General features: G+C 38.6%; 1 protein-coding gene across 1 annotated transcript in view; it reads left to right on the top strand.

Moving 5' to 3' along the window:
• Positions 1-26,842, top strand: part of GRIN3A (glutamate ionotropic receptor NMDA type subunit 3A) — a 217,483-nt gene that overhangs the window by 163,320 nt on the left and 27,321 nt on the right. Inside the window, exon 7 of the mRNA XM_027863113.1 lies at positions 4,305-4,456. Within this exon, the coding sequence (XP_027718914.1) occupies positions 4,305-4,456 (152 nt within the window). The remainder of the gene's footprint in view (positions 1-4,304; positions 4,457-26,842) is intronic.

The following is a 26,842-nucleotide window of genomic DNA, read 5'->3' as shown; positions in this document are numbered from 1 at the left end:
AGGACCTTAAAACTCAAGTCCAACCCTCTCATTTTAGAGATGAGAGAACTGGGTTACAGAAAGGTTAGATGACTTATGCTGGTAATAAGCTACAGAGTCTGGATTCAAATCCAAGTCCTTTGCATCCAAATAATAATGATTAATATTTATGTAGCACTTTAAAGTTTACAAAATGCATTCAATTCATATCTCATTTGGTCATCAAAACAACTCTGAGTTAAATATCCAGCAACATGAGTTGTTGAGTCAGAATCTCAGAACTGTAAAGAACTTTCAAAGCCATATCTAACCAAGACCACATTCTATAAAATCACTGACAAGTAGTCATCCATTGACCATCCAAAAACCTCCAGAGAGGCCAAATCCACTCTCTCCTCAATCAGCCCATCCCCCTCTTTTTTAAATTCTAAATTGTTGGAAAGTTTTTCTTTACATGGAGCTTAAAGCTGCCTTGTTGCCATTTTTACTCATTGTTCCAAATTCTACCTCCTGGGAGCACACAGACAAGTGACAGAATCTTAAAATTTCACAGCTTTAAAGGACCTAAGCTGCCTTCTAGTTCCATACCAAAAAAAAAATCCTTCCACCTTCAACATACCAAAAGTGGCCATCCAGTCTCTTTTTTGAAGACTCCTAATAATATTGGGAGGATTAATTATTAAGACATTTTCTTTTTCCTGACATCAAGCCTAAAATTTGCCTTTTTGTGATTTTTTTACCCACTGTACCTAGTTCTGCCCTCTGGGACCAAACCAAATGAATCTAATCCCTTCTCCACAAAACTGTCTTTTAGATACCTAAAAATAGCTGTCATGCCCTCCTTCCTAGTCTTCTCTTCTTCAGGTTCCCCAGCAACTAGCTCTCATATGGCATGAATTCAAGACCCTTTGTTATTCTATGAACGCTCTCCAGCTCCAACTTCAGTGTCCTTCCTAGAATATTGCACACAGCACCAAACAAAGTACCCCAGATCCGTACTTGGCTCTCTGTGTAACATGTTAGGAAAGACATTGAAATATATAGACAGAGTACAACAGAAGGGGTACCTCCCTAGTCCAGGACACACTACCTTCCTTAATGCAGCCTAAGTTTGAATTACTTCTTACCTCACATTTATGTGACTCTGAATCTTCCATCCATTATATTAGCTATGACTTCCTTTTTGGGGGTCACCTACAGATTTGATATGTGTGGGTGATATCTATGCCTCCATCCAAGTCATTGATAAAAAATGTTGACTAGCACAGGGCCAAGGATAGATCTCTGGAGTCTTCTATAGAGACTTCTTCCTACCTAGCCTATTTTCTAGGCCATATTTCTCCATCTTGTCTATGAGGATAGAATAAGAAATTCTGTTGAATGCTTTTCAAAAAGGTATACTGCATTCCCATAATCTTCCAGTGCAGTAAATGTCAAAAAAGAGAAATTAAATGAGCTTGCTATGACCTGTTTTTGAGAAGCTATGCCACCCCTAAGTGATCATTATTTCCTCATCTAAATATTCAAAAGCCACCCCTTTACATGATATAATATTTGCAAAGCACAGCAATAGTGCTTGGCACATAATAGGTGCTTAATAAATATTTGTTCCTTTCCTCCCTTATATCCTACAATCTTGCTAGGAATCAAAGTCAAGTTCATTTATCTATAGTTTGCAAATTCCACCCTCTTCCCTTTTCTGGAAATTATTATATTTGCCCCTCTCTGGCCCTTCTCTCACTTCCTTTTTAACTTACATATAAGTACATTCTATCTGATGAGAGAATGTACTGAACAACCTGTCTTCCTAATAGATTCCATTATCAACCTTGCCCTCCAAACCAAAATAGCAAGGCACAGATCAGGTGCTCAAAAATACATGTTGAATAGATTTGAAAATTCTAGTTTCTATTATTGTCATTGTTTTAATTTTTTTACACCCCACTACTAAAGAACAAAAGAAATAATTAGGAAAAAACAATGTATATTACTTGTAAGATCAAGTGATACTTTTGTATTATTTATTTCATCTATGTCAATTATTAAGCATACACACATCCATGCCCTGGCATTTCAATGAAAGGTTTTGTATATCTGCTAAAAAGAACAAAGACCCAATTTTCATATAAATGTCCTTGGAAATGAATAATAAAGGGAAAGAACTATAGAAAATATGTTTTTCATTAAGCATATGCATCTTTTTGAAGGCTATTCACTTTTGATCTGTGAAAGAGTTCAGCCGTATTTTCAGTTTATCTGCTTCCATTTTCCTGAAAGTTTAAAAAAAAAAAAGCTTTTGGAGTTGTAGCACTGAGGAGCTAAGAACAAAATTCAGTTGTCTATGGTCCCTTTTATGTGGTCTCTCAAAGTAATTTCCAAGATAGCAACAGACTAAAATGCAATAATTACTGTCCACTCAACCAGTAAGAAGACAGGGAAAAGATAAAGAAGGCCCTGGTTTCCTGAGGTTTCAGCCCTGGGAAAGGATCCCGGAGGTTGCTGACAAGAGAGACTATGAATCATAGACTCTCGGTGTTGGAAAAGGCTTGAGGTCATCCAGTTCAATTCAGAAAATATAAATCTCCTCTATAGCATTTCTAATAAGTAGCCTTTTTACCTCAGCTCGAAGAGTTCTGTTGAAAGGAAACTCACTACCTCACAAGGCAGCACATTGGACAGCTCTTATTATTAGATCATTTTTCCTTATATTGACCCTTAGTCAGTAGGCCCTCCAGGGCTTCACAGAACAAACCCCATCCTTCTACCTAGCAGTCCTTTAGCACTTAAAGATTTTTATCATATCAACCAGTTCACCTAAAAAAAGAAAACAAATATGGACCTTGATTCCAAAATATTTAAGCAACTAAACAGGACTAAAAGCTGAGATCTCAGACCTAAAATATTTGCATCAAAACTTTTCTAAGAGTAGGACTGAATAGCCTATCCACATTTCTCTCCATAGCTACCATCATTGGCATCATAAAATGGTCCAAATACATGAAAGCATAATCCTAGTGTTAGAGTATCTTGAGTGTCGTGATATAAATAATTGTGCACAATTTTGGGAATCCGTCTTACAAAACTTCTCTATTTCATCTTCCTGGCTCATGCCTCCACCTAAGAAAACCCTGAAAATTTCTTTACATTGCACATTTTGATGTCCAAAAAGGTCCTCAGCTCTCTATCAAGTACTCAAGCTAATGGGGGCATTAATTTGAAGGGTTTTCATTTATATTTTTTTAAAAAAAGGATTTGTACATGAGCCCAAAGATAGTAAAAGTTACTCTGCCTTCTCCCATAAGAACCAAAACAGTCCTTCTAACTTGTAGTACTACTCTACAGGTTCAGCATTACTGAGAAGTCAAGAAATTATCCTCTCTGATGGGCCCCTTAGAGAAGAATTCTAGGCTTATAGAGAGTTTATCTCCTTCCCTTTGCCCCAAACCTACTTAATCCACATGACCCACAGTACTAGTAAGACAAGTTCTAGTTTTACTCCTTCATAGTGTAGTTCTATGATTTGGTTTTGACCACAACTCCAAGCCATCATTTCCACAATTCCTTTCCAAATCATCTTTCTTTTCTCTTTGGCACTCACCTTCTCCTTTACTAGTTTAATGAACCTATAAAGTGAAGTCTACTTCATGCTGGGGGTCATATGTAACTTTCTCTCTACATGTCCACATGTGGCTTGGCATCTCTGGTTGTCTTGCTACTGCCTCCAGGCCTACATGGTGTAACTTGTTCTCTACCCCTGTCTTCCCTCCACATCTCACATCAAATCTCTTATATTCTCTCTTGGGTGCCAACACCCAGTGATGGCATGGTCTTACCAGTGGGTAATTTGTCCTTGAAAATCAGGCAACTAGAGTAAGAAGAACAGACCTGGTATATGATGTTTCCTGGGTTCGTATTCTTCTTCTAAGACTCCTTATCAATGAAAGACATAGCACATTAGAGCTAAAATGTATCTTAGGGATCAGAAATCAAACTAAGAAACCAAATTTAGCTTTACACAAGTTAAATGACTTACCAGGGATCACACAATTAGTTAATGGAAAAGCTGATATCCTGACTTCTAGTGCAAAGCTTACTTTCTATTACCTCAGGAAGAGGCATATAGATTCATCTAGTTCTTTCATAGAAAAATTATTGGTCTAAAAGGGAAAACACATACAAATATCTTTGAATCCTTTGAAAGAAAGATGCTTAATAAACTTGAGATTTTATTCCCATGATCATGCCTGACACTGAATCAAAGATATCTATTGCAGCCTCTCAGGAACACCAGAGGAAATGTCATTTGAAATTGTATTTTCTCCTAGGCTACGGTATTGGCCTTCCTCCAAACTCTCCACTGACCTCAAATATATCAGAACTTATCAGCCAGTACAAATCACATGGATTTATGGACGTGCTGCATGACAAATGGTACAAGGTGGTTCCCTGTGGCAAGAGAAGTTTTGCTGTCACCGAGGTAAGAGATGTATTTGTCAGCCATGGCTAAGCAGTCTTTCTTTGCCCTTAAGGATACACACTGTGTGTGCTAAAAGGGGTGTTCCAGACACAGAAGCACAGTTACCTTGGGATATGTGGCCAGTGATAACAGATTGTACAGTAGCCCTTTGGTTCTCTGATCAGTATTTGTGACGCTCCCTCCCTCCTATGAATTTCCTAGTATGACTTCAGTTGTGCCTGTTCTTAGTCCAATCTATAGTGAAATGTTTTTATAAGAGGCCACCCCGAATGTGTGTTTTGATGCTTTCCTTATAAATGGATAAAAAAGCTACATGTATTCTGTTTATTACCTGGGTTAAAATGTCTTCAGTAAGAAGATAGGAAATGTCATTCCAAGACACACCAGTGATCCATCCAGTCCAGCATTCTGCCTCCAAGAACGGAGCCAAAGGAGACTTTATATGGAAGAACAGTCATTGCCCATTATATTGACTACTAGGAGACACCCCAAGCATCCCTAACTGACCCACTCTTTGCTAGAGATCCTGAGGAACAAGGAATCCATACAAGCACAACAAACCAAAGGACTAAGCCAATTGGTAGTGGTGGTGGTGGTGGTGGTGGTGGTGGTGGTGGTGGTGGTGATTGTTCAGTTATTTCATTCATATCTGACACTACGTGACTCCATTTGGAGTTTTCTTGGCAAAGATCCTGGAGTGGTTTGCCCTTTCCTTCTCCAGCTCATTTTACAGATGAGGAACTAGGCAAACAGGGTTAAGTGCCTTGCCCAGGGTCACACAGCTAGTAAGTGTCTGAAGAATCATCAGGAAGATGAGGCTTCTTGACTTTAGGCCTGGCACTCTATCCACTGAGCCACCTAGCTGCCCTACGACCAAGGTAAGAATTCCTAAGTCACAGAATCAGAGGAAACAAATGGCTTCCAATATGCCTTATAACTCCAAGTCTATGATTCCATGTTAGAGTTGAAATGGACCTGAGAGCATATCCAAGGAGACAGCCTGGTGGAATGTTTTGGTTTGGTTTGGTTTGACACTGTTTCTCCCTCTCTTATCCAAGCTGGGAGTACAGCAACCACTCACAGGCTGCTGATTGGTATGGGAACTTTGACCTCCAGTTTTCTCCTCTTAGGTAGCCGGTTGCCCCCACTCCTGGGTGGGGGTATGAAGCTTACCATATTGGTGCCAGAGATAGCTCAGATAACTGAACAACTTGGCACACTGCATCTCAGAACTCCTGAGCTCAAGCAATTCACTAGCCTCAACCTCCTAGTAGTAGAGATTATAGGCATGCTCCATTATGTCCAACAGCCTACTGAAATAGAATGAGCATTAGCTTCAGAGTCAAAAGACTTGAGCTTTTATCCTGAATGTTGCACTGGGCAACACTGTTGAGGCCTTGTCCTCTCTCTGGATCTCCATGTCTTCATCAATATAATAAAGTGGTCAGATTGTAGGATGTCTAAAGTCCTTTCCAGTGTTAACCTTTTCTGTCCATTGTTCTAGTCCAAAACCCACATTTGACAGATAAGAAAAATGAAACTCATAAAGGTTTGGAAACTTGTTCACATGAATGGTGATTGACAGAATCAGAATTAGAACTCATGTTTTCTGAATCTCTTTCCAGTGCTCTTTCCACTTCATCATTTGCCTCCGAGATTCCATTGGAGATAAAGCTAGCATGACACTCAGCAATGTGGTAATGAGAAACTGGCCAAGTGACAGAATACCACAGTCAAGGACAGATGGATGGATAGATAGATGGATGGATGGATGGTCAAGGTTTAGAAAGAAGCCTAATGAACCTGAGCCAAGTCAACTTGAGACCCAAGAGAATAAAGCCAACAAAAAAGGGATTGTGCAAGTCCATCTGCTAGCCAGGAGAACATGTCAAAGGTTGAGACTTCAAAGTGAAAAGGGAAAGAAAGATTTAAATTAATCTTCCAGGTCATTTGCCATTATTTTGTTAGTTTGCAGAATCCTTTAAGTAAATTATTCTAAAACAAAATTGAGCCTGGGACACAAGTGGGCAAATTCATGAGGTAATATATAGACAAAGTTCAAGAAAGGAAAAAAGAGTAGACTGACTTAAGTAGTATGATCTCAAATGAGGAAAAATTATTGAAGGAAATTAATGAATGCAGATGAGAGCAAAACATTTAACAATGTGCATTAACCTATGGGTACTTGCATAAAACACAGGACTTATGAGAATCTCAAATTTGGGGACCATAAACATAGATTTAAAACTGGAAAGAAACTTTTAGCTCATCTAGTCTAACCTTCTTATTTTAGGGTTAAGGAAACTGATCTCCAGAGAAGTTAAGTGAGTTGCCCAAGGTCACACAGTCAGTTGACAAGCATTTACTTAGCACTTACTATGTGTCAGCACTATAATAAGCACTGGATATACATAGAAAGGGGGCGGGGAATAGTCCCTGTCTTAAGGACCTCATATCCTAATGAGGAAGAGGTTGCAAATGATAGAACTAGGATTTGAACCAAGGTCCTTAGGCTCTAAAACCAACACTCTTTTCACCACACCAAAATGCCTTTTCCCATTTAACTTAGAAATAGGCACTGCGTGTAGTCTGGGCTTCACAAATTGAGAGGTGCAAGGACCTGGAGAGATTACTAAGCAGCAAAGGCAAAAAATTATTGAGAGATTAGAAAACAAAAGATCCAAACTAAAGGGATTTAGCTTATTTCAACCTAATTTAGAAGAATAGGATCTTCTACTTACAGGAAATAAAAAAATCATCACCCATCCAGTCTATGAAGAAATCCTCTAAATAAACCAACTATTCTTCAACCAAACCTCTTGGTGACAGCTGAAATTTGGCACTTTTCTGTCAGGTGTTATGACCATGGCTAACCTGAAGCAAAACTGTGAAGTAGTAAAGTTGGTCTTGATGCCTTTCCACTTCCTCCATCTTCTCATCTCACAGTAGAAACTGTTCATACCCCCTATCTCCCAGAAATCTCCTACTAAGTGCCATATTACTACAGGTCTCTTCTTTCAGACAAATTGGAAAGAAATAAACAAATTGATTCATGCTTAGTTTTTGTATCTGATGATATCTCTAGAAGGCAGTACCTTGACCCATATGAATGACTATCTGAAGGCCAAATTCCAGGCTCTGTGGTAGAGTAGTGAGTGAGATATTTGGAGGGCAGGACTTCCTGTTTCCTCTTAAATCAAACTTAGAGATCAGGCTGCTATTCGGCCTAAACTGACCTTTATTACCACACCATTTCCATACTCCCTTAGGCGGAAGCTCTACTCTATCTCCACTGTGAGGAAAAAACAAGAAATAACCCCAGAAGTTAGACATTTATAGAACTAGTAGAGACCTTCTTGGTCACAAGTCCGATGACCTCACCTTGTATATGAGAAAATGGAGACTAGAGAGGGGAAGTGATTTGCCCAAGGTCACCCAAAACTTGAACTGAGGTCATCAGACTCCAGGTCCAGTTTTGTTGCATGATTGTTTCAGTTGTGGTGGTGGTTGTGGTTTCTTACACAATAAATACCATTATACCATTCCCCAAGAGGGAGTATGATATAATGGATAGAACTGGCCTCTAAGTCAGAGCCTTGGTTTCCAATCCAGTCCCTAACACACAATGGCTGTGTGCCCCCCATGTGATTCTCAGCAAATCATTTAACCCTTCAGTGCCCCAGGCAACTCTCTACAACTGTAAGCTGCAAAGTAGTTGATGATCTGCTTTGGAAGAGGGGTTTCTTCCCTGGTAATCATTATAGTAGTAAAATTACAGGTCTGCCCCACCCCCAAAAAACTCCTTTTCTCCATCTGCCTACTATATCACATAGTAGTTTGACCTATGGAATATTGAAATCCGTGTAATATCAAGCCATGTTATAATGGGCTGGGACTTTGTCCTTTCTCTCTCTCTCTCTTTCTGTCTCCATTTCCCTCGGTCTTCCTATTCCCTCATTCCAGAAGTGAGTGTGTGTGTGTGTGTGTGTGTGTGTGTGTGTGTGTGTGTGTGTGTGAGAGAGAGAGAGAGAGTGATAGAGACAGAGACAGAGTGACAGAGACAGAGAGACAGAGAGAGAGACAGAGACAGAGACAGAGATCTGCTTCTAATCATTCATGCTTAGTCAAGAGAGCATGTCAGGAAATTGGATCCTCAATTCCTAAGACTAGTCTGCAGCCAAATCAAACCAAACAACAACCTGAACTCTTTACCTCATTAACTGCTTATGCAGGAGATTGTTTTATCAGATTCTACTACTACCTCTCCCCAAGTGCCCCTGAATTTGCCTTCACCTTTATGTAGGGTTTTTTTTTCCAAGGTGCTGGAGGGAACAAAGAACAGCAGCATAGGCAGGTGAAAGCTGGGAAAGGGCTTTTATTAGGGCAGTACCCAACATCTCTTTCTCCCATCCATCCTGACCTAGATGTCTGGGGAGTTGGTTTTCTTGTATCACCTCACATGTAATTAGAGAACTCCGTCTTCCTACATACCACAACTCTTTGATCTTCAGGGGAAATCCTTACACATACAAAGCCATACATGCACATTTGAACACTTGCATGTGCACGTACATCCTCTTGACATGTTCCTGAAAAGCACACCAGTTCTCAATGAAACAAAATCAAAAGTCTAAGTGCTCTAGGGCAGGAGCAGCAGCTGGGCTAGGAAGACTATTTACTAATGGTAAAGTATACCTCTCTCTTCTCCCCAGAGGTGGTGGACTAGAGAGGGGTACAGAATGGGATGTGCTTTCATTTATAGCCAAAGTTTTGGTTTGTTTCATTTAAGTATATTTTCTTGTTTTGAGATGGTTTTTACATGGGGAAAAGAACATTGCGAAGGATATTTCTTGTTGAGAGGTGGGGTTCTATATAAGGAAGATGACTTTGGGAAGTGACAGTGTTATTGATGCTGTTGTTTTTTATTTTTTGTTTTGGTTTGGTTTTGGGGTGTGTGAGGCAATCAGGGTTAAGTGACTTGCCCAGAGTCACACAGCTAGTAAAGTTTCAAGTGTCTGAGGCTGGATTTGAACTCCTAACTCCAAGGCCAGAGTTCTACCTACTTCACCACCTAGCTGCCCCTGCTGTTGTTTTTAAAGCATCAATAAAATACTTAAAAGAGAAAGTTGTCTATTCTAAACTGCCAAAAAAAATAACAATAGCTAACATTTGTATGTAAAGTTTGCAAAGTAATTTATATGCCTATATATCATTTCATCCTCACAACCATTCTGTGAGGTAGGTATATTATTATCCCTCTTTTACAGATGAGGAAACTGAGACTGAGAGAAATAAAGTGACTTGTCCAGGTTCATACAGCTAGTAAGTATCAAAGGCAAGGTTTGAACTCCAGTCTTCATGACTCCAGTTCCAGCACTTGATACAATTTGCACTTAGCTGCCTTATAAGACTTCCTAAGAACAACATAGGAGGCAACTAGGTGGCACAGTGGATAGAGCACCAGCCCTGAAGTCAGGGGGACCTGAGTTCAAATCCGACCTCAGACTTGACACTTATTAGTTGCATCATCCTGGGTAAGTCACTTAACCCCAATTGCAAAGAAGGACATGGAATAGCAAATTGTTATTCAGGCATGGAATATTATTTTTTTTCTCATCATGTCTCCATGGGACATATATATACTCACACTTAAGTGATATAGAAGAGCTTTGACTCCACTCCCGTATCTTGGAAAAAATACAGTGCTTTGGGGGAAAGTAAATGAATCTCCTCTGCTTTCATGTCTTATCTGCTCCTTGACTTTCCTGAATCACATCATAAACAGGTATAATTCTACTGGCCTATCTTTAGTAAACTGGGCTAGAGAATTAACAAAAAGGAAGAAAAACGGCTTGATCTTTTCATGGGAATTTTAAAAATTGTCATTTCTGGTGACTTTCTGAGCTCCTCTCAACCCTACCCCTCTTCTGCCTGCAGAAAACACATGATCAATCAGTTGGGATCAGTTTGTGGCATGGATCCTCCTGACTCAGCAAAATGTAACTTTTGTGAATTCCTGATGTAATCTTAGCTGTCCCCTTATACCCCGAGCAAGAGCTAAGTATAATCCTTTAAAAAGGAAAATTGGCAAACCAGGAAGAAGGATGCTGTACCTAGCAGCTCAGCAAACATAAATGAGGCTACCAAAATGCTTTGCATAGAATTGGTAACTCGGGATCATTTGACCCTGGTCAAGTCACTTAACCCTGTTTGCCTCAGTTTCTTCATCTGTAAAATTAGCTGGAGAAGGAAATGGCAAACCACTCTGGTATCTTTGCCAAGAAAACCCCAAATAGGGTCACAAAGAGTCAAACATAACCAAAAAAAAAACCTGAACAACAAAACTTTCTTTAATAAAGCTCCTTTAAAAAGAATTTGTTTGGGTGCCAGCAGATCAGAGTCTCTTTAACGGTCAATTGTTGGTGGCAGTGCCTGAGGGAGATATCTTAACATGAAAGACTTTCACAGCAGGAAGAGACCTTAAAGATGATCTTATCCAACTTCCTTATTTTACAAATAGAGAAACTGAGACTCAGAGTGAAGTGACTTGCCCATGGTCTAATAATAATAATAATAATAATAACAGTAACAATAACAATAGCTAGCATTTATATGGTACTTACTCTGAGCCAGGCGCTGTGCTAAGTGCTTTACAAATATTATCTCATTTGATCTTTGCAATGACCGTGGCAGGTAGGTGCTATTCTAATCCCCATTTTACAGTTGAGAAAACTAAAACAAACAGAATGACTTGCCCAGGGTCATACAGGTGGTAAGTGTGTGAGGCTGGATTTGAACTAAGGTCTTCCTGACTCCAGGGCCATCACTCTATCCTCTATAGGGCAGCACCAGTCCCCACCCTCTACACGGACGCTAGTGACATGTGTCAAAGAGATCACTTTGGCCGAAAGGAAACCTGCCTCAGAGACCACATTTAATTCACGTGAATTTTAGAACATACCTATATCAACAAAGGAGAACACAATCTCCAACTTGGGAAAATCCATTTGTAGCATTCATTGTCATAATCATAGTTGATGTTTCTATAACACTTTTAAGTTTTAAAAAGTATTTTACATCTATTAAGCTCATCTGGACCTCAGAACAGCTCCATTAGGTATATATTACAGATATTATTATCCACATTTTAGAGATGAAGAAAATGAGGCTGAGAAGTTAAGTGATTTGCCCATTGCTACCCTGCTAGCAAAGGTTAGAAGTAGTCTTGACTCAGGTCTGTGACAATGCTAATCTATTGACATGGGCCATTATGTGCTCAGTAAGTCTTTATCAAGCCTTATTCATAAGACCAGTTGCAGTAAACCTTTATCAATATGTTGTCTGTTATTCCATCTTGCTGACATGTCCTAAGAGAGCACATTTCTGGATTATGAGAGTGATCTTTCAGCTGTGTGGAGCTGGCTAGCTAGAAAAAAAATATTCTTACACCCTCAAGAGAATAATAGTTGTCATTTATATAGAATGTCCCAAAAGTCTCAGTGCAGTTTTAAGCCATTTATGCTTTAAACTGCACTTAGACTTTAAAGGGACACACATCTTAAATTTTAATAGCTTGAAACTGCACTGAGACTTTTGGGACATCCCATATAGCTCTTTAAGGTCTACAAAGTGCTTTACATGCATTGTTTCATTTGATCCTCACCACAAACCTACAGGGTATCAACCTCAGGGATTCTTATTCCCATTTTACAAAGGAAAGACAAGCTCTAAGCGCTTAAGTAGTTTGCCCAGGTTAAGTGTACTATTATCAGCTGATAAGTGTCAGAGGCCAGAGTTAAGGCAAGTCCAGCACTCTTTCTGCTAGGACACATTTCCTTAACAAGGGTAGAGAGTCAATAATGTTGTTGACCACACAATAGACAGACATTTTTCCTTCTTAAGCCAATTTCACTGGATATATTTCTCTGGATTCTTTTGGCTAGAATAATGTCCAAAGATTTGTCCAGTTATTTTGTACTTTGAATATTTTTAAATAAGTCTGACTCTATCATCCCAAGCAAATGTAGTAAAAATGCAGTTTTATCCTATTGATTCTACCTACTATTAATAACTAGTATTTACATAATGTTTTAAGATTTGAAAAACACTTTACAAGCATTATCTCATTTGATTTTCACAATAATCCTGTAAGGCATATATTATTATCTCCAGTTCACAAATGAGAAAACTCAGATTCAGAGAGATTGAATGAAATGACTTATTCAGTCACACAGCTAATAGGTACTGGAGCACAATTTGGACCCAGGTCTTCAAGGCTCCTGGTCCAGCACTCTAGCCATTATACCATACTGTCCTGTTAATACTACCTCTGCAAATGATTTTCCATCTGTCTCCTCTTTTTCATTCCCACTGCCTTCATCCCAAGAAGTCCCAAATTATCTCCAAACTGATTTAGTCACACACACACACACACACACACACAAACACACACAATCTACTCATCAAACCATTTCCAAAATAACCTCCCTGATACATGCATACAACTAGTCATATCACTCCTCTACTCCAAAGTTTTCAGTGACTCCCTAGACTTCTGAGTAATGTTTAAATAGTTCTTTCGAGGCTTCCACAACCTGGTGCCATCCTATCTCTCCAGCCTTATCATATCTTCTCTCTTTTGTGTTCTTAGTCTTTCAATAAAACCAGATTATTATTTATTTCTCAAATACACCCTGAACTTTCCCCTTTCCTTGCCTTCATTGTTCACCATCTTTGTTCCCTATGTATTGAATGTCCTTCCTCTCCTCTTTCTCTGTTGAATTTCTAACCATACTTTTAACCCTAAAATACTACTTTTCCCATGAAGCCTTTCCTGACTGCCCATTTGGTAACAAGCCTTCCTTCTTTCATTGGCCATCATACAGTACTTGGTTTCACACCTCTTTATAGCAGATGTCACACATTATTTTAAATTATAACTATCTGCATATGTAATTTCTCCCTACTAAACTGTAAAATACATGAGGGAGAGAAACTTGACATTTTCTCCTACTGCCCAGTAAATGATGCATACACAGTAGGGCCTTAATAAATGCTGGTTGAATTGAATCTTGGTAACAGAAGCTCAATAGCATAAATTATTATTATTTATTAGTATCATTATTATTCCTGATCTTTAGAAAACAGATACAGTATGAGTAAACTTTGGGTCAAGGAATTCTCTTGGCTGAAAAGATGAAATTGGTGCTATACAACTCACAAAGGCTATTGAGAAGGCTTTCTCAGAGTCCACCACAAAGCCGTCTCTTCCCTCTCTCCCCTGTTGCCCCAACCCTATCTCCAAAATCTATCCCTAAAATATGACTGTGATTAGACCTGCTGAGGCTTATTAGGTGAGAAGAATAAAGTTTATTCAAGAATATTTCTTCCTTCCAGTGTTTTTTTAAGGTCATCTATACCCTACCATCAATGGAGAGCACAGTAAATACATCAGAAAATGTTCCCATCAGGCTGTTTTCAGTCCAGTTTGTCTTTGATGTCATATTAAAAACCCAGAGGGAAATGTTCTGGGGAGAAGCGAAATTCTAATACACTGCCCACGCAAACCTGGCCATTTCTTGACCCAGCCTATCCCTCCTTGATTTTGAAATTGCACAGTCTTCAATCCAACCTACTCCAAATTATTGACAGGCAATGAAAGTCCATCAGTCAATACACCCTGCCACCAAGAGAAGACCCTCCTTGCATATCAGAAATTATTTTGACAGATAAGTGTTTCCCCTGGAAATATCCTTCTGTGTAAACCAAACATAAGATTAAATATATTGTGACTGTCATTACCTCTCCTCTTTGGAAGCTTGCAAAGAAACAAAGTGACATTTATGTCTTGTCATGTCAACAAGTTTTTATTAAGCCCCTGTTCTATACAAGGTGTTATACTGAGCTCTGAATATCAATAAAGTACAGACCCTACTCTTAGAATCTAAAGGACTGTGGTGGGGCAATGATGGGGATGGAGATGGGGGGGGAGGTGAAGTCATGGGAGGCATTAGACACCTGTGCCAGACTTAACCATATCCAAGGCAGAATGTAAAAAGTACAAAAGAGAGGTGCAGACCACATGCTCTGAGAATTTTGAAGAGCTCACTTCCAGCTGTAGAAAGCAAGAAGGCACCTGATTTTTATCCTGAAGGAAGGGAGAGATTTCAGTAAGCCAATAAGAGTTGGGAATCCAGTTGAGTTTGAGAAGAGAAATCCACTTTAAGCATAGGGAATGGTCAAAGCAAAGGTACAAGGATGGAAGAGGGCAAGATAAGACCAAGGTACAGCAAGTAGTTAAGTTCTGTTAGAATCTAGGATGACAAGTAATAGCATGAGATAAGACCAAAATGATAGGTTAGCGATATATTATGGAGGGCCCTGAATGCCAGACTAGGGAGTTTAAGCAGGGGAAAGTCATTGAAGGTCTTTTAACAGTATAGTAGCAAAAAAAAACAAACAAAAAAAAAACAGTGTAGTAGTAAGATGGGCAGAGCAAAGCATAAGTAGAATTATGTGGGCAGTTATGTGATGGCTAGATTGAAGAGAGGAGACACTAGAGGCAGGAAGGCCAACCTGAAGGCTATACAATAGTCCAGGTGATGAAATACTAAACTAGGGTGTTGGCAATGTAGGTGAAAAGGAGAGAAAAGTTGAGAGAGATGTTGTAAATCAACAAGATCTGACCATTGATTGGACATAGAGGTGGAAGAGATTGAAGAGTTAAAAATAAATCTGAACTTTGGTAGATTGGGGGAGGGGGGAAATGGAGCTGTCTGTTGATACCATCTAAAGAAACAAAATTTAGGAGCAAGGGCAAATTTATGGCTAAGACACTGAGATGAGTCACAATGAGAAAAGACACAGGGAAAACAAGAAGAGGATGTGAATAGCCTCAATCTGCTCTGCACTTCTGCCAATTTATTGCCAATTCAAGTCTCTCTAAGCCTGGTGAAATCAAAACTGACCACAACTATAACATAGCCATATCTTTAAGCAGTATTGGACTTAATCGATCCCAGACAAATGAGAAGTTGTGATATTTTACTATCATCATGTACGGGGAGTTCTGTGCCTCCAAGCAAAATTTTGCAAAAGGGGCTTCCTTTTAGCCCACAGCTTCCAGTATACCTTAGCCATGGTCCTTGGCAAACCATGAGGCACTATAAAATGGAAAGGGACCTATAGGACTAGGTTTAGGGATGGGGGTGGGGAAATCACAAAATAAGAGTTTTTTCAATGGGTTCAGAGTCCCTTCTCTGAACCCCATCCCCATTCAGTAGTACCCCTTTTACTCTATCTAAAAGTATTAATTCCCTTCTTGTCCCAGCCCCCTCCCATTCTTTTTACCCATTTCCCACAGTAAAACCTACCTTTAAGAGACAATCTCTTATCAGCTCTTCACCTTAATGTGAATTTAAATCAATGTGTTACTTCTATTAGGAATATTTCATTTTAAGCATTATCTCTAATTGGGAAATGAAAGACTTTATTCCCTATTAGAGGCCTTATATACAGTACTGAGTATGTGAGATAGTTGAAAAAGTAGGGAGGCCTTCCTAGGGCCCCTGAAATCAAAAGTTTACTATGCCAAAAATGTAAGATCAGCCCTGTGTGCCTGCGGAGATGATAGTTATGGCTTACGGTATGAATTTTTAACCAAAAGTATCCAATAAGTGCCTTTTTTCAAATAACTAATACACTGTATAATGGAACCTAACCAGCATGGTCTTTGACCCTGGCAGATTATTGTTAATCATCACCCTTGTCGTTACTGTTGCCATTGCTACCAACCAGTATTGTTATCACCAACATCCATTATCATCATCTCCACCACCATGACCATCCATAGATATCAATGTTCCAACCTCATTCAAGTAATCCATTCTACTGTCAAACAACTTTCACTATCAGAACATTTTTCTTCATGCAATCCTCTTTTCATAGGCAGCTCCATTGGGAATCCAATGACTGAATTAAGATTCGGCATCTTAGCAACTGGCTTAGGTTCCCACAAGAGTTTCTGGAGATGTGATACTAGTATCTGACATTTGTAAACTTGTGAGAAGCAGCATAGCATAGAAAATAGACAACTGACCTCAGAGGCATGAAGACCTGGGCTCAAGCCCCATCTTTGGTATGTACTGGCTGTGGGGCCCTAGGCAAGTCACTTAACTGCTTAGTATTATTCTAGAGACTCTCAATTGCAAAGAAGATGTGGACCTGCCATGGTAATTTCCTTATCCAGGAGTTTCCCATACCAATGAAATCAGAGGTCCAGTATCCATCCTTCTATGAAGCAGTAATAGAACTATTATTGCCTCTATTGTACTTATGCTTTCATTCTTTCCATTCTTAAATGGAACTGTAATCATCAATGTAGGCATTCCTTCTACCAATGCAAATTACAACCCATCCATACTTTCTCATCTTGTTTAGGTCTTGACCATATTCTTCCAAAAATCCTTCTTAGAGTAGCCATCTAGTGTTCTGAATAGGTCTTTTCATATTTTTAAGCTTTTTCAATGTGTTTTGTTTTTAACATAAGAAACATTTAAAGATTACCCCCACTTTTTGAGAGTTCTCTTGTAACGAAGTAAAAGAATTAAGTAAAACTAACAACAGTGAAATCAAGAAGACAATCTGGACTAATACACTTATTAGCTATGTAACCACGGACAAGTAATTTAGTTTCTTAATTGCCTCAATTTCTTCATCTGTAAAATGAGGATAATAATAGCACCCAGGGTTGCCATGAGGATCAAATGAGATAATAATAATAATTGTAAAACACTAAGCACAGTGATTGTAAATTGTAAAGCCTGGCACATAATAGGTGTTATTTACATGTTAGCTATTATTATTATCATCATATAAAAGCGCTATGTGTTCTTTGTTGTTCAGTCATTTCAGTAATGTCAGACTCTCTATGACCCCTAGGAAGAGTCTGAGCCTGGATTTGAACTCAGGAAGAGGAGTCTTCCTGGTTCCTAGCCCAGTGCTCTATCCAATGAACCACCTAGCTGCCCCAAAATTGCTATGCAACATTCATTATCTATAGCACCTTCCACCTGTCTATTTTTAATTTTTTAATTCAATTTTATTTTCACTTCATAATTCTCCTGCTCCCCTCTCTCATCTATTGAAAAGGCAAGAAAAACAAAACCCATTACAAATGTATATATATAGTCATACAAAAGAAATTCTCACATTAGCCATATTAAAAAATAAATATGCTTCAACTGGCACTCTGAGTCTATCCACTTTTCTTAATAGAAATCTATATTCTCTTCCAATCTCACTCCCACCCCACTGAAAAATAAAGAGGAAAGAAAAACAGATTCCTCATAACAAATACGAGGTCAAACAAAGCAAAGTCCTTTATTGGCTGTATACAAATGTTAGGTATATGCAAATGTATGTTTATGTCCCTTTCTGCATCTTGACTCTGTTGCTTCTCTGTCAAGATGTGAAAAATATGTTTGTCCACTGGTCCTCTGCAATCATTGGTAGTCCACATACCGATCATAATTCTTACAACTTTCCAAGTTTTGTCTTTATGGCATAAATTGTTCTTCTGGTTCTGCTCAAAACATTCATCAGTTCATAAAAGTCTCAGAATTATTTGTTTTTGGAATATTGATGCTATAGTATAAATTGTTCTTTTGGTTCTGCTTATAACATTCGGTATCAAACCAGTCTTTCCATGTCTTTGTGAAATCATCTATTTCCTCTTTTCTCATAGCACAATAGTGTCCTATCACAAATTTTGTATAACAATTTACTTGGTGTCTCAATTAACAGGCATCCCTTTGGTTTCCAGGTTTTTGTCACCATACAGTTGTTATAAATATCTTTTATATACAAGATCTTTTGCTATTTCTTTGGTCTCTTTTGGGTACAGGTCTAGTAGTAGTACAGCTGAATCAATGTGCATACACTGGTAGTAACTTTTTGTTATTATTCCTAAGTACTTTCCATAATGATTATACTCAGGGGTAGCTAGGTGATACAGTGGATAGAGCACTGGCCCTGAAGTCAGGAGGACCTGAGTTCAAATTCAACCTCAGACACTTGATTCTAGCTGTGTGACCCTAGGCAAGTCATTTAACCTCAACTGCCTTACAAAAACAAACAAAAAGAATGTGTTGCAGAATGATTATACCCAGTTATAGATTCACCAACAGTAGATAAATGTGCTTGTTTCCCCCCAGCCCCTCCAACATTTATCATTTTCTTTTTTTTGTCATCTTTGCCAATATGATAGATATGAGATGGAATGTCATTAATTGCTTTAATTTGCAGTACAGGAATACATTTAACTCAACAGGGATACAGATAGGAAAGGAAGAGGGGAAACAAAAATATAAGCATGAGGTAATATTCAGGAAGGGATTCGTCACAAGGAAAATGAGCCCTAAGCTTAGAGAGGAGATAGGAAGGTTAAAAGGAAAAAAAGTTTTTTCATATTTCATGGATACCAGTACAACCCTCAAACTGTACACATCCTGCTTATGCTACGTGACCAGTCTGCCTCACTTTCTACGTATATGTGTCCATGATGATCTCATTTATTCTACTCTTGAATGCAAATCATCATTAGTCATATGCTGGCACCTACTCACCTTCTCCACTGCTCTTTGCATTACCCATAACCTTGATTCTTCTGTCATTCAGTCAACATGCATTTCTAAATTATTTACAGTATTCCAGGCAATATGCTAAGCACTTGGGGGTATTGGCCTTCCATGATTTCCAAGCAAATAATAGCATAAGAATACAGATGCTGAAAAAATGGACAGAGGGAAGCTTAGGATTGCTGAAGACACTGAAATTTTCCAAATGCAATCCTCCTGTCCCCATTCAATTCTGGGCCCAGATAATTGTCCATCTGTAGTAGCTATTCCAAATATATACTGATATACTGACTCAATGAGTTGGTCATCCAGCTGTATGTCATAGCTATATCAATAGGTTGTGCATTCATTCATTTTTTCCCATAGGAATTGTTAGACTGGCTCTTTGAAGTGGTGATAAAACTTGATAAGAAAGCTTTGTTTGTAGTGTTTAGGGACTTGTAGCAATAAGCATGTTGACATCCACAAAGAAGCACGTGCAAAACCACACAATCTGTAGGCAAATCCTCTTCTGAACAGGCTATCTATCATCCATGACACCAGCAAACACCTTCAGAAGGCATGTCTCCCTCTCTTATGTCACACTTGATATTGAGACTCACTGAGGATAATTGAACAAGACTGATCTTTATAGTTTCATCTATCAAGGAATCATATGATCTTAGCATACAAACTAGAGGCATCTTGTTGGAAGAAGGCCTACATTCTGCCCTAATAAATCAAAGCTTTGCTGGAATCAGCAAACAATAAGCCTGATGGGCTCTTATATTATCTATGCTCCTCAGTCAACTGTGTAACTATGAACATTTACTCTCCTTTCTTACCAATGAAGAAACTGAGGCTCAGAGAGATTAACACAAGTAAATAACAGGGCTGGAGTTCAAACTCAAGGCTGACTCTCTTTTTATGGTGCCAAGTTGTCTCTAATGCTATTGCATAAATGCATTCTTAGAATCAAACAAAAACTTCAGAAAGAAGTCCTTAATCCTTTACAAACAGTCAATTAACAGGTCTGGAGGAGACAAGAGCCATTTTTTTGTGAAGAGACTGATTGGACATATATTTCACCCATTTCCACTCATGACACATTAGGAATTCACAAGAATTTCCCAAATAGAAGGACTTCACAGTAAAATGGTGCCTAAATCTAACAACCATGCTATTCTTCATCCCATCTTGTAGATTTCAACCAGCTCACTTCTCTTCAAAGAGGAGTTATTTAAATGTATGAAGATTGCCATCTAGTGGCAAGAATAAAATAAAGCATCACTGAACCTTTCAGAAGTCATTACTTCTACATCAAGAAAATATTTGTTGAACTTGGCAAATTGATGCATTTTTGTTTCTTTATCATCCCCAAGTTTACATACTGGGGTTTTGTGTCTTTAACACATATATGTTGAGGATAACCAAACAAACTATTCTATTGGAAACACAGCTGTCAACAGTCACAAGATGGTACAGTTCAGAGAATCTGGGTTTGAATTTCAGCTCTTCTACTTTCTGCCTGTATGGCTTTGGGTGAACCATTTAGTCTCTTTGAGTCTCATATTACTCATTTGCAAAATTAAGTAATTGAACTAGATGACCTCTGAGGTCCCTTCCAACTCTAAATCAATGAAGCTAAAAAATGTTCTGAATTTATTATTCAGCAGTAAATGAAATGTGTGCTAGTCAAAGACCAGCTTAGCTAAATATGGAGAAGCTCATCACCAGAAGGTTGGCCACCAGGTGATGAATTTTTTTGACCATCGCCTCGCATGAAATAGACTTCAGGACATCTATAAGTCTGTAGCTTCATCAATGTGAATAATATCTTCTCCAGTAGTACAGATCACAAGTCATCCATGCCCTCTTATCCTGTACAATTCTTGTCCATGACCCCCCCCCAATAAGTCCTCCCCAAAGATTCTACTCGAAATATTCTTGGGGACTTCCTTTAGATCTAGAGTCGGTTAGGTAGCACCATGGATAGAGCACTGGAAGACTTGAGTTCAAACCCTGCTTCAGACAACTTAGTAGCTGTGTGACCCTGGGCAAGTCGACTTCTATTTGCTTCATTTTCCTCATGTGAAAAATGAAGATAATAATAGCACCTATTTCCCAGAGTTATGGTCAGAGTCAAATAAGATAATATTTGTAAATGGCTTGGCCAACCTGAAGCATATATAAATGCTATTTTTTAAGTTTTTTTTCTTTTTTTAAAGATCAGTAATTCCTAACTTTTTGTGTCTTGGATGCTTTTGGCACTCTGATGAAGCCTATGGATCCTTTCTTTGTTTTTAATGCATAAAAAAATACATAGAATTAGAAAGGAAACCAATCTTATTAAAAGACAATTTTATCCCGTTCAAGTTCATTAAGCCCCCTGAAGTCTATCCACAGACCCCTTAGGTCCATAGACTCCTGTTCTAGATCTTTTGATATTGCTTGAGTAGCAATGAAGCACCAGGGATTTCCCTCACTGATCCCTTGCTCTCACCACAGGACCAGTCCTCATCCTTTTAACTCACACATTTCTCTGATGTTCTCATTTTCATTATACAGTAGCTCCTGCATAATTCTGCACTGGTAACATGGTGCAGTGTTCTCACTCCCATAACGCATTTCTTATTTTCTCTTTGGATGGTATGCAACTGTAATACTTCAGAGATTGAAGAATTCGTACTTTGCTTTTCTACGCCATCAGAAGAAGAGACAGATATCATGAGAATCCAGTGAGAGAATGAATATAAAAGCATTTGAAAAGTATAACTGTTGGTATCATCTGAGCATAACAATAATATATGTACCATGTGACCCTGGGGACACAATTTAACCTCTCTAAACTTATTTTGTCATCTGTAAAATGGGGATAATATATATTTTTCCTTATTATAAAGTGCAATTTTAATGTGAGCTATTGTTATTATTGTACTTCTTACCTCACAGGACTGTCTCAAGGATAAAATTATATAATGGATGCAAATACTTTATTAAAGTGTTCACAAATGTATTATTAACATTAACATTACTATTACTAAGGGAGTTAGTGTGGTATAATAGATAAAATGCTAGGCTTGGCGTCAACAAGACCTGAGTTCAAGTCCTGCCTCAGATACTTACTAATTCTGTGACCCTGGGCTAGTCATTTAACCTCTCTCAGTCTCAGTTTCCTCATTTGCAAAATTAAGATAATAATAGTAGCTACTTCAGAGGATTATTGTAAGAATCAGATGAAATAATATGTGAAAAACACTTTATTTCACTTGTGAAAAGCACTTTAATTTGCATTTTATAATATGCATAAAACACTATATCCTTAAAACATTATTTAAATATTAGCTATTATTATTAACTTTAAAGTACTGGATAAACATTAGCTCTTATTATCTTTCCAGATGTTCTAACGATCAAGTGACAAATGCATTCACATGTCCTTTTATTCATCTTCTGACTCCACATTGACATTAATTAAGTTCTTAATTATGTATGATCAATTTGTAAATTTACTTTTTAAAATGAAATTGATCTCCTTTACAAAGTAAAATCTACCTCCTAATCATCAGAGCCAGAGGCACTAGAGGGATTCACCACTGGGCTCCCCAGAACCATCAGAGAATAGGAGTCAAGTGCAAACTCCTTCAAACTGCTGGGTGTGTCTCATCCCCTAACTTCCTGGGATGACACTATGGAGCTGTTGTAAAGGGAGTGCAGTCTGACCCTAGGAACCAAATCACTGTATAGTTACTGACCCTGGATCCAGAGCTCCCCTGGGCCTGCACCGCCAGATACTCTGTATTTGGAACAGCAAACCATGCAAGCTGCTGCTGCTGTCCTTATGCCAGCTCAATCATCATAGGACCATGGAAGGGACTCCTAAGAGAGGCTCTGGTCAACTGGTTCTTACCCCAATGCCTCCTTTTCCCCTCTCTCTGTGAACCAGAATTGTAATGTACTCAGGTAACCCCAGCCCGGCCCCACTCTGCTGTTGGCCCTTTCTTACCACACCCTCACCCTTCTCCAGTAAGCCCTCCCTATTTGTTGGTCATCTCCAACTCTCCTGTGTCCTCCTCTATCATAAGCAAACTCCTCCCCATCCTACTAGAGATATTATCAACCCTCTCAGCCTCAGTTTCCTTATCTATAAAATGTACTAAATGGCTAGACTAGATTATCTCTTAAGTCTTTTCCAATCTTCTATCCCATGATTTTATGATCTCATACTCTAAGTATCTCCTAGTGTGCATAAAACCCTGGCTCGCTTTCTCTCTCTGAAAAATATCACAACCCTGGTCATCCTCTTCAGTGCAGCTTGCTCATTGTCTCATGCCTTCTCTTTCATGGATCAGGAGACAGATACATCTTTGCTCCTCACAGCCAATTCCGGGCCATCCTAAGCCACCATTACTCTGCAACATCTGCTCAAGATTCATTCCTATCTATCTATATTATCTCATTTAGATTTTTATGACAATACAGGCATACTTCACTTTATTGCACTTTGCAGATATGGTGTTTTTTTACAAATTGAAAGTTTGTGGCAACCCTGCACTGAGCAAGCCTATTAGAGCCATTTTTCATACAGCATGTGCTCACATCATGTCTCTGTGTCACATTTTGGTAATTTTCACAATATTTCAAACTTTTTCATTATTATTACATCTGTTATGGTGATCTGTTATTAATCAATGATCTTGGATGTTCTATTGTAATTGTTTTGGGACAACACAAACCACACCCATATAAGACAGTGAATTTAACCAATAAATGTTGTTCTGTGTTCTAATTGCTCCGCCAACCAGCTGTTCTGTCTTTCTCCCTCTCCTTGGGCCTCCTTAGTCCCTGAGACAAATGCTATTGAAATCAGGCCAATTAATAACCCTACAATGGCCTCTAAGTGTTCAAATGAAAAGAGTCAATGGATGTGACAAAATTCATTGCTGTCTTATTTTAAGAAATTGCCATGGCCACTCCAACCTTCAGCAACCACTACCCTTATCAGTCAGCAGCCATCAACACCCTCTACTAGCAAAAAGGTTACATATGACTCACTGAAGTCTCAGATGATGGCTACCATTTTTTCAGCAATAAAGTATTTTTAATTGAGGTATATGCATTGTTTTTTTAGGCATAATATTATTGTGCACTTAATAGAGCAGCATATAGTATAAACTTAATTTTTATATGCACTAGGAAACCAAAAAAATTTGCATGACTTGTTCTATTGTAATATCCACTTTATTGCAGTGGTCTAGAACTGAACCCATAATATCTCCAAGGTATGCCTGTAATCTCGCAGCCTTAAAACCACTCTCTACTCCATAAAGGAATTTCATATACCTGACTTATTCTCCACTACTATCTCTCCTCTTCCTATACTTGTAGACTTAGACATGTACATTGATGTCCCTTTCAATACTTTGATTTAACAGTTCATCTGCTTCTTCAATTCCCATAACCTATGCCTTCACTTCACCACTGCCACCCACATACAATAGTTCTCACAATGAACCATCACTGTTCCATTACCCTGTACTCAAACTCTGAGATTCCCCTCTTTGATCATAATCTCCTAATCCACCATCTTTCCCTCTACTTCACTATTAAACCTATTCTTCATCTTAACATCAACTTCCAGTCACCCTTTAAGGTTTGCAGAATGTTTTTTACATGTTATTTCATTGAATCTTCACAACAACCCTGTGAGGCAACTGCTATTGATATGTTTTATAAATGAGGAAACTAAGGCTGAGAGGTTAAGTGACTTGCTCAGGGTCACACAGCTAGTGAGTATCTGAGGCAGGATTTCTATTTAGGTCTTGATGATTCCAAGGCCAGCCCTCTACCCGCTATATCACCTAACACTCTAGCAACTCCAATAATAGCAATTAAGGGCCAGGCAGAAAAGAAGGGCGGTGCTTTGGCAGGCCAATAGGGATGACCTTTTTATACAAGTAGGATCCTATGTCGTAGGCAAGCTACCTACAGTGACTAAGGATAAAAGTAGCCCTAACTAAGAACCAGTGATACCCTTGTTCTGGTATCCAGGATTAATTTTTAATAACCCTGTGGGAGAAAGAAACATTTTTGTTTGTTCTGAACTGATGATTTCATCAATTCAGGGGATTCCTGGTGTGGTAACTCCCTCCACTAACACATATCAGTGATTCACTTGTAACTCATGGTTTAGAAAGTTACATGGGGCACTGAGAGGTTAAGGGACTGCTAACGTTCATTCAGGGCAAGAGGGTCCAAAAGGGGAAGAAGCAGTCAAAGAAAATCATTAATTTAGTAACCAACTTTGTAGTACTTCAAAAGTCAGTAATTATGTGCCAAAGGCAAGACACATGATAAAGAATGAAAAATTGTATCTACTAGAAGATCTGAAATAAGGATGTATGCCACATAGTCTTAAAAATAGAGGAGTGTTAGCACAGAAATTCCTATCCAGGTTGAAGGCAAGCAACTTAGAAGTGTATTAAATAAAGTGGCCCAGTCAACACTGCAGGAAAATGAGAGAGGCTCAACACTATCTTCAACATTCCATTCAGTTGGCTATTTGACATGGCCCTGAAGTATCCTCTCCTGGGTTTTCCAAAAATAAAGATGGAAAACAAGGCTTTTGTGTAACATAGGTTTCATCACTTCCATTTATGCAAGTTTTATTTCTCACTGCCACTTTGTTTCATATGGCACTACAAATCTTTATGTGGGGGCCTCTCATGGCCTCCCACCTGGGAATTCTTGAAGAGGAGAAAAAGCCACTTGCTAAAATAGTGAAGCCTACAGTCTTTGATTTCTTCCCAGACAGTCAGTCAACCACTTTAATGTACTTACTACCATGACTGCCTGCTATCCTGCCTCCCTACATGATGATAAATATCTAAAGCAAAGGCTGATGAAAAGACCAACAAATTGTGTTTTCAGTTGCAATGGTTGAGTGAGAAACATGGCAGGAGAAAAATGAAAGGATGGCATGGGGCTCCATCCATATACCAGCCTAAAAAGTTTCTGAAGTGAAGAAAAATAAAGAACCACTTTCTAGAAACTCAGTAGCTACAGAATGTCAAAGGACACATAATTCTGAAGTAAAACCATTACAGATAGCCAGTTGGCTGATTGAAGAAGTAGAGCATAATTTTCCTAGGCATGTCCCTGACCACTGAGCAGCCTTCAAGTGAGGGACCAATACGTGGTCAGTAAAAGTGACTGAACATGCCAGTAGGGTCCATTTGAGACTATAGGTATACTACATGTATAATGTAGTAAAGCTGAAAATTGAGAGGCAATATGATACAGTGGAAAGAGTATTGTATTTTGGAATCAAAGGACCTGGGTTTGAATTCTTACTTTGCCACTTACTAACTGTGTGGTCTTGGAGAAGTTGCTTAAAACATTCCTGGCTTTAGTTTTCCCATCTGTAAAAAAAGGGAAGAGTGAGCTAGGTAACCTCAAAGATCCATTCCAGTTCTGTAGCGATAATCTTGCTAAACAGAGGAGGGGTTTTACTGTTTACATATAAGGGAGTATTTGTATTAATCTTCTAGATACAGACATCTGGTTGAAACAAAGGAAAAAACAACATATGAAAACATGGAAGGATACCACAGACATAGAACATCCCCCATGAAAGTCTTTTCCAGAGGTTAATGGTGACAATAGTAGTGATGATGACAATGATACAAAGATGATGACTACAAAGAAACTACAATAATGATGATGATGATGATGATGATGATGATGATGATGATGATGATGATGATGATGA

Source organism: Vombatus ursinus, unplaced genomic scaffold (assembly GCF_900497805.2).
Source record: "Vombatus ursinus unplaced genomic scaffold, bare-nosed wombat genome assembly UNPS02014770.1, whole genome shotgun sequence".
NCBI classification, from domain to species: Eukaryota; Metazoa; Chordata; class Mammalia; order Diprotodontia; family Vombatidae; genus Vombatus; species Vombatus ursinus.
The sequence above is the reverse complement of the archived record's forward strand: the minus strand, read 5'-3'. Positions and strand labels throughout refer to the sequence as shown.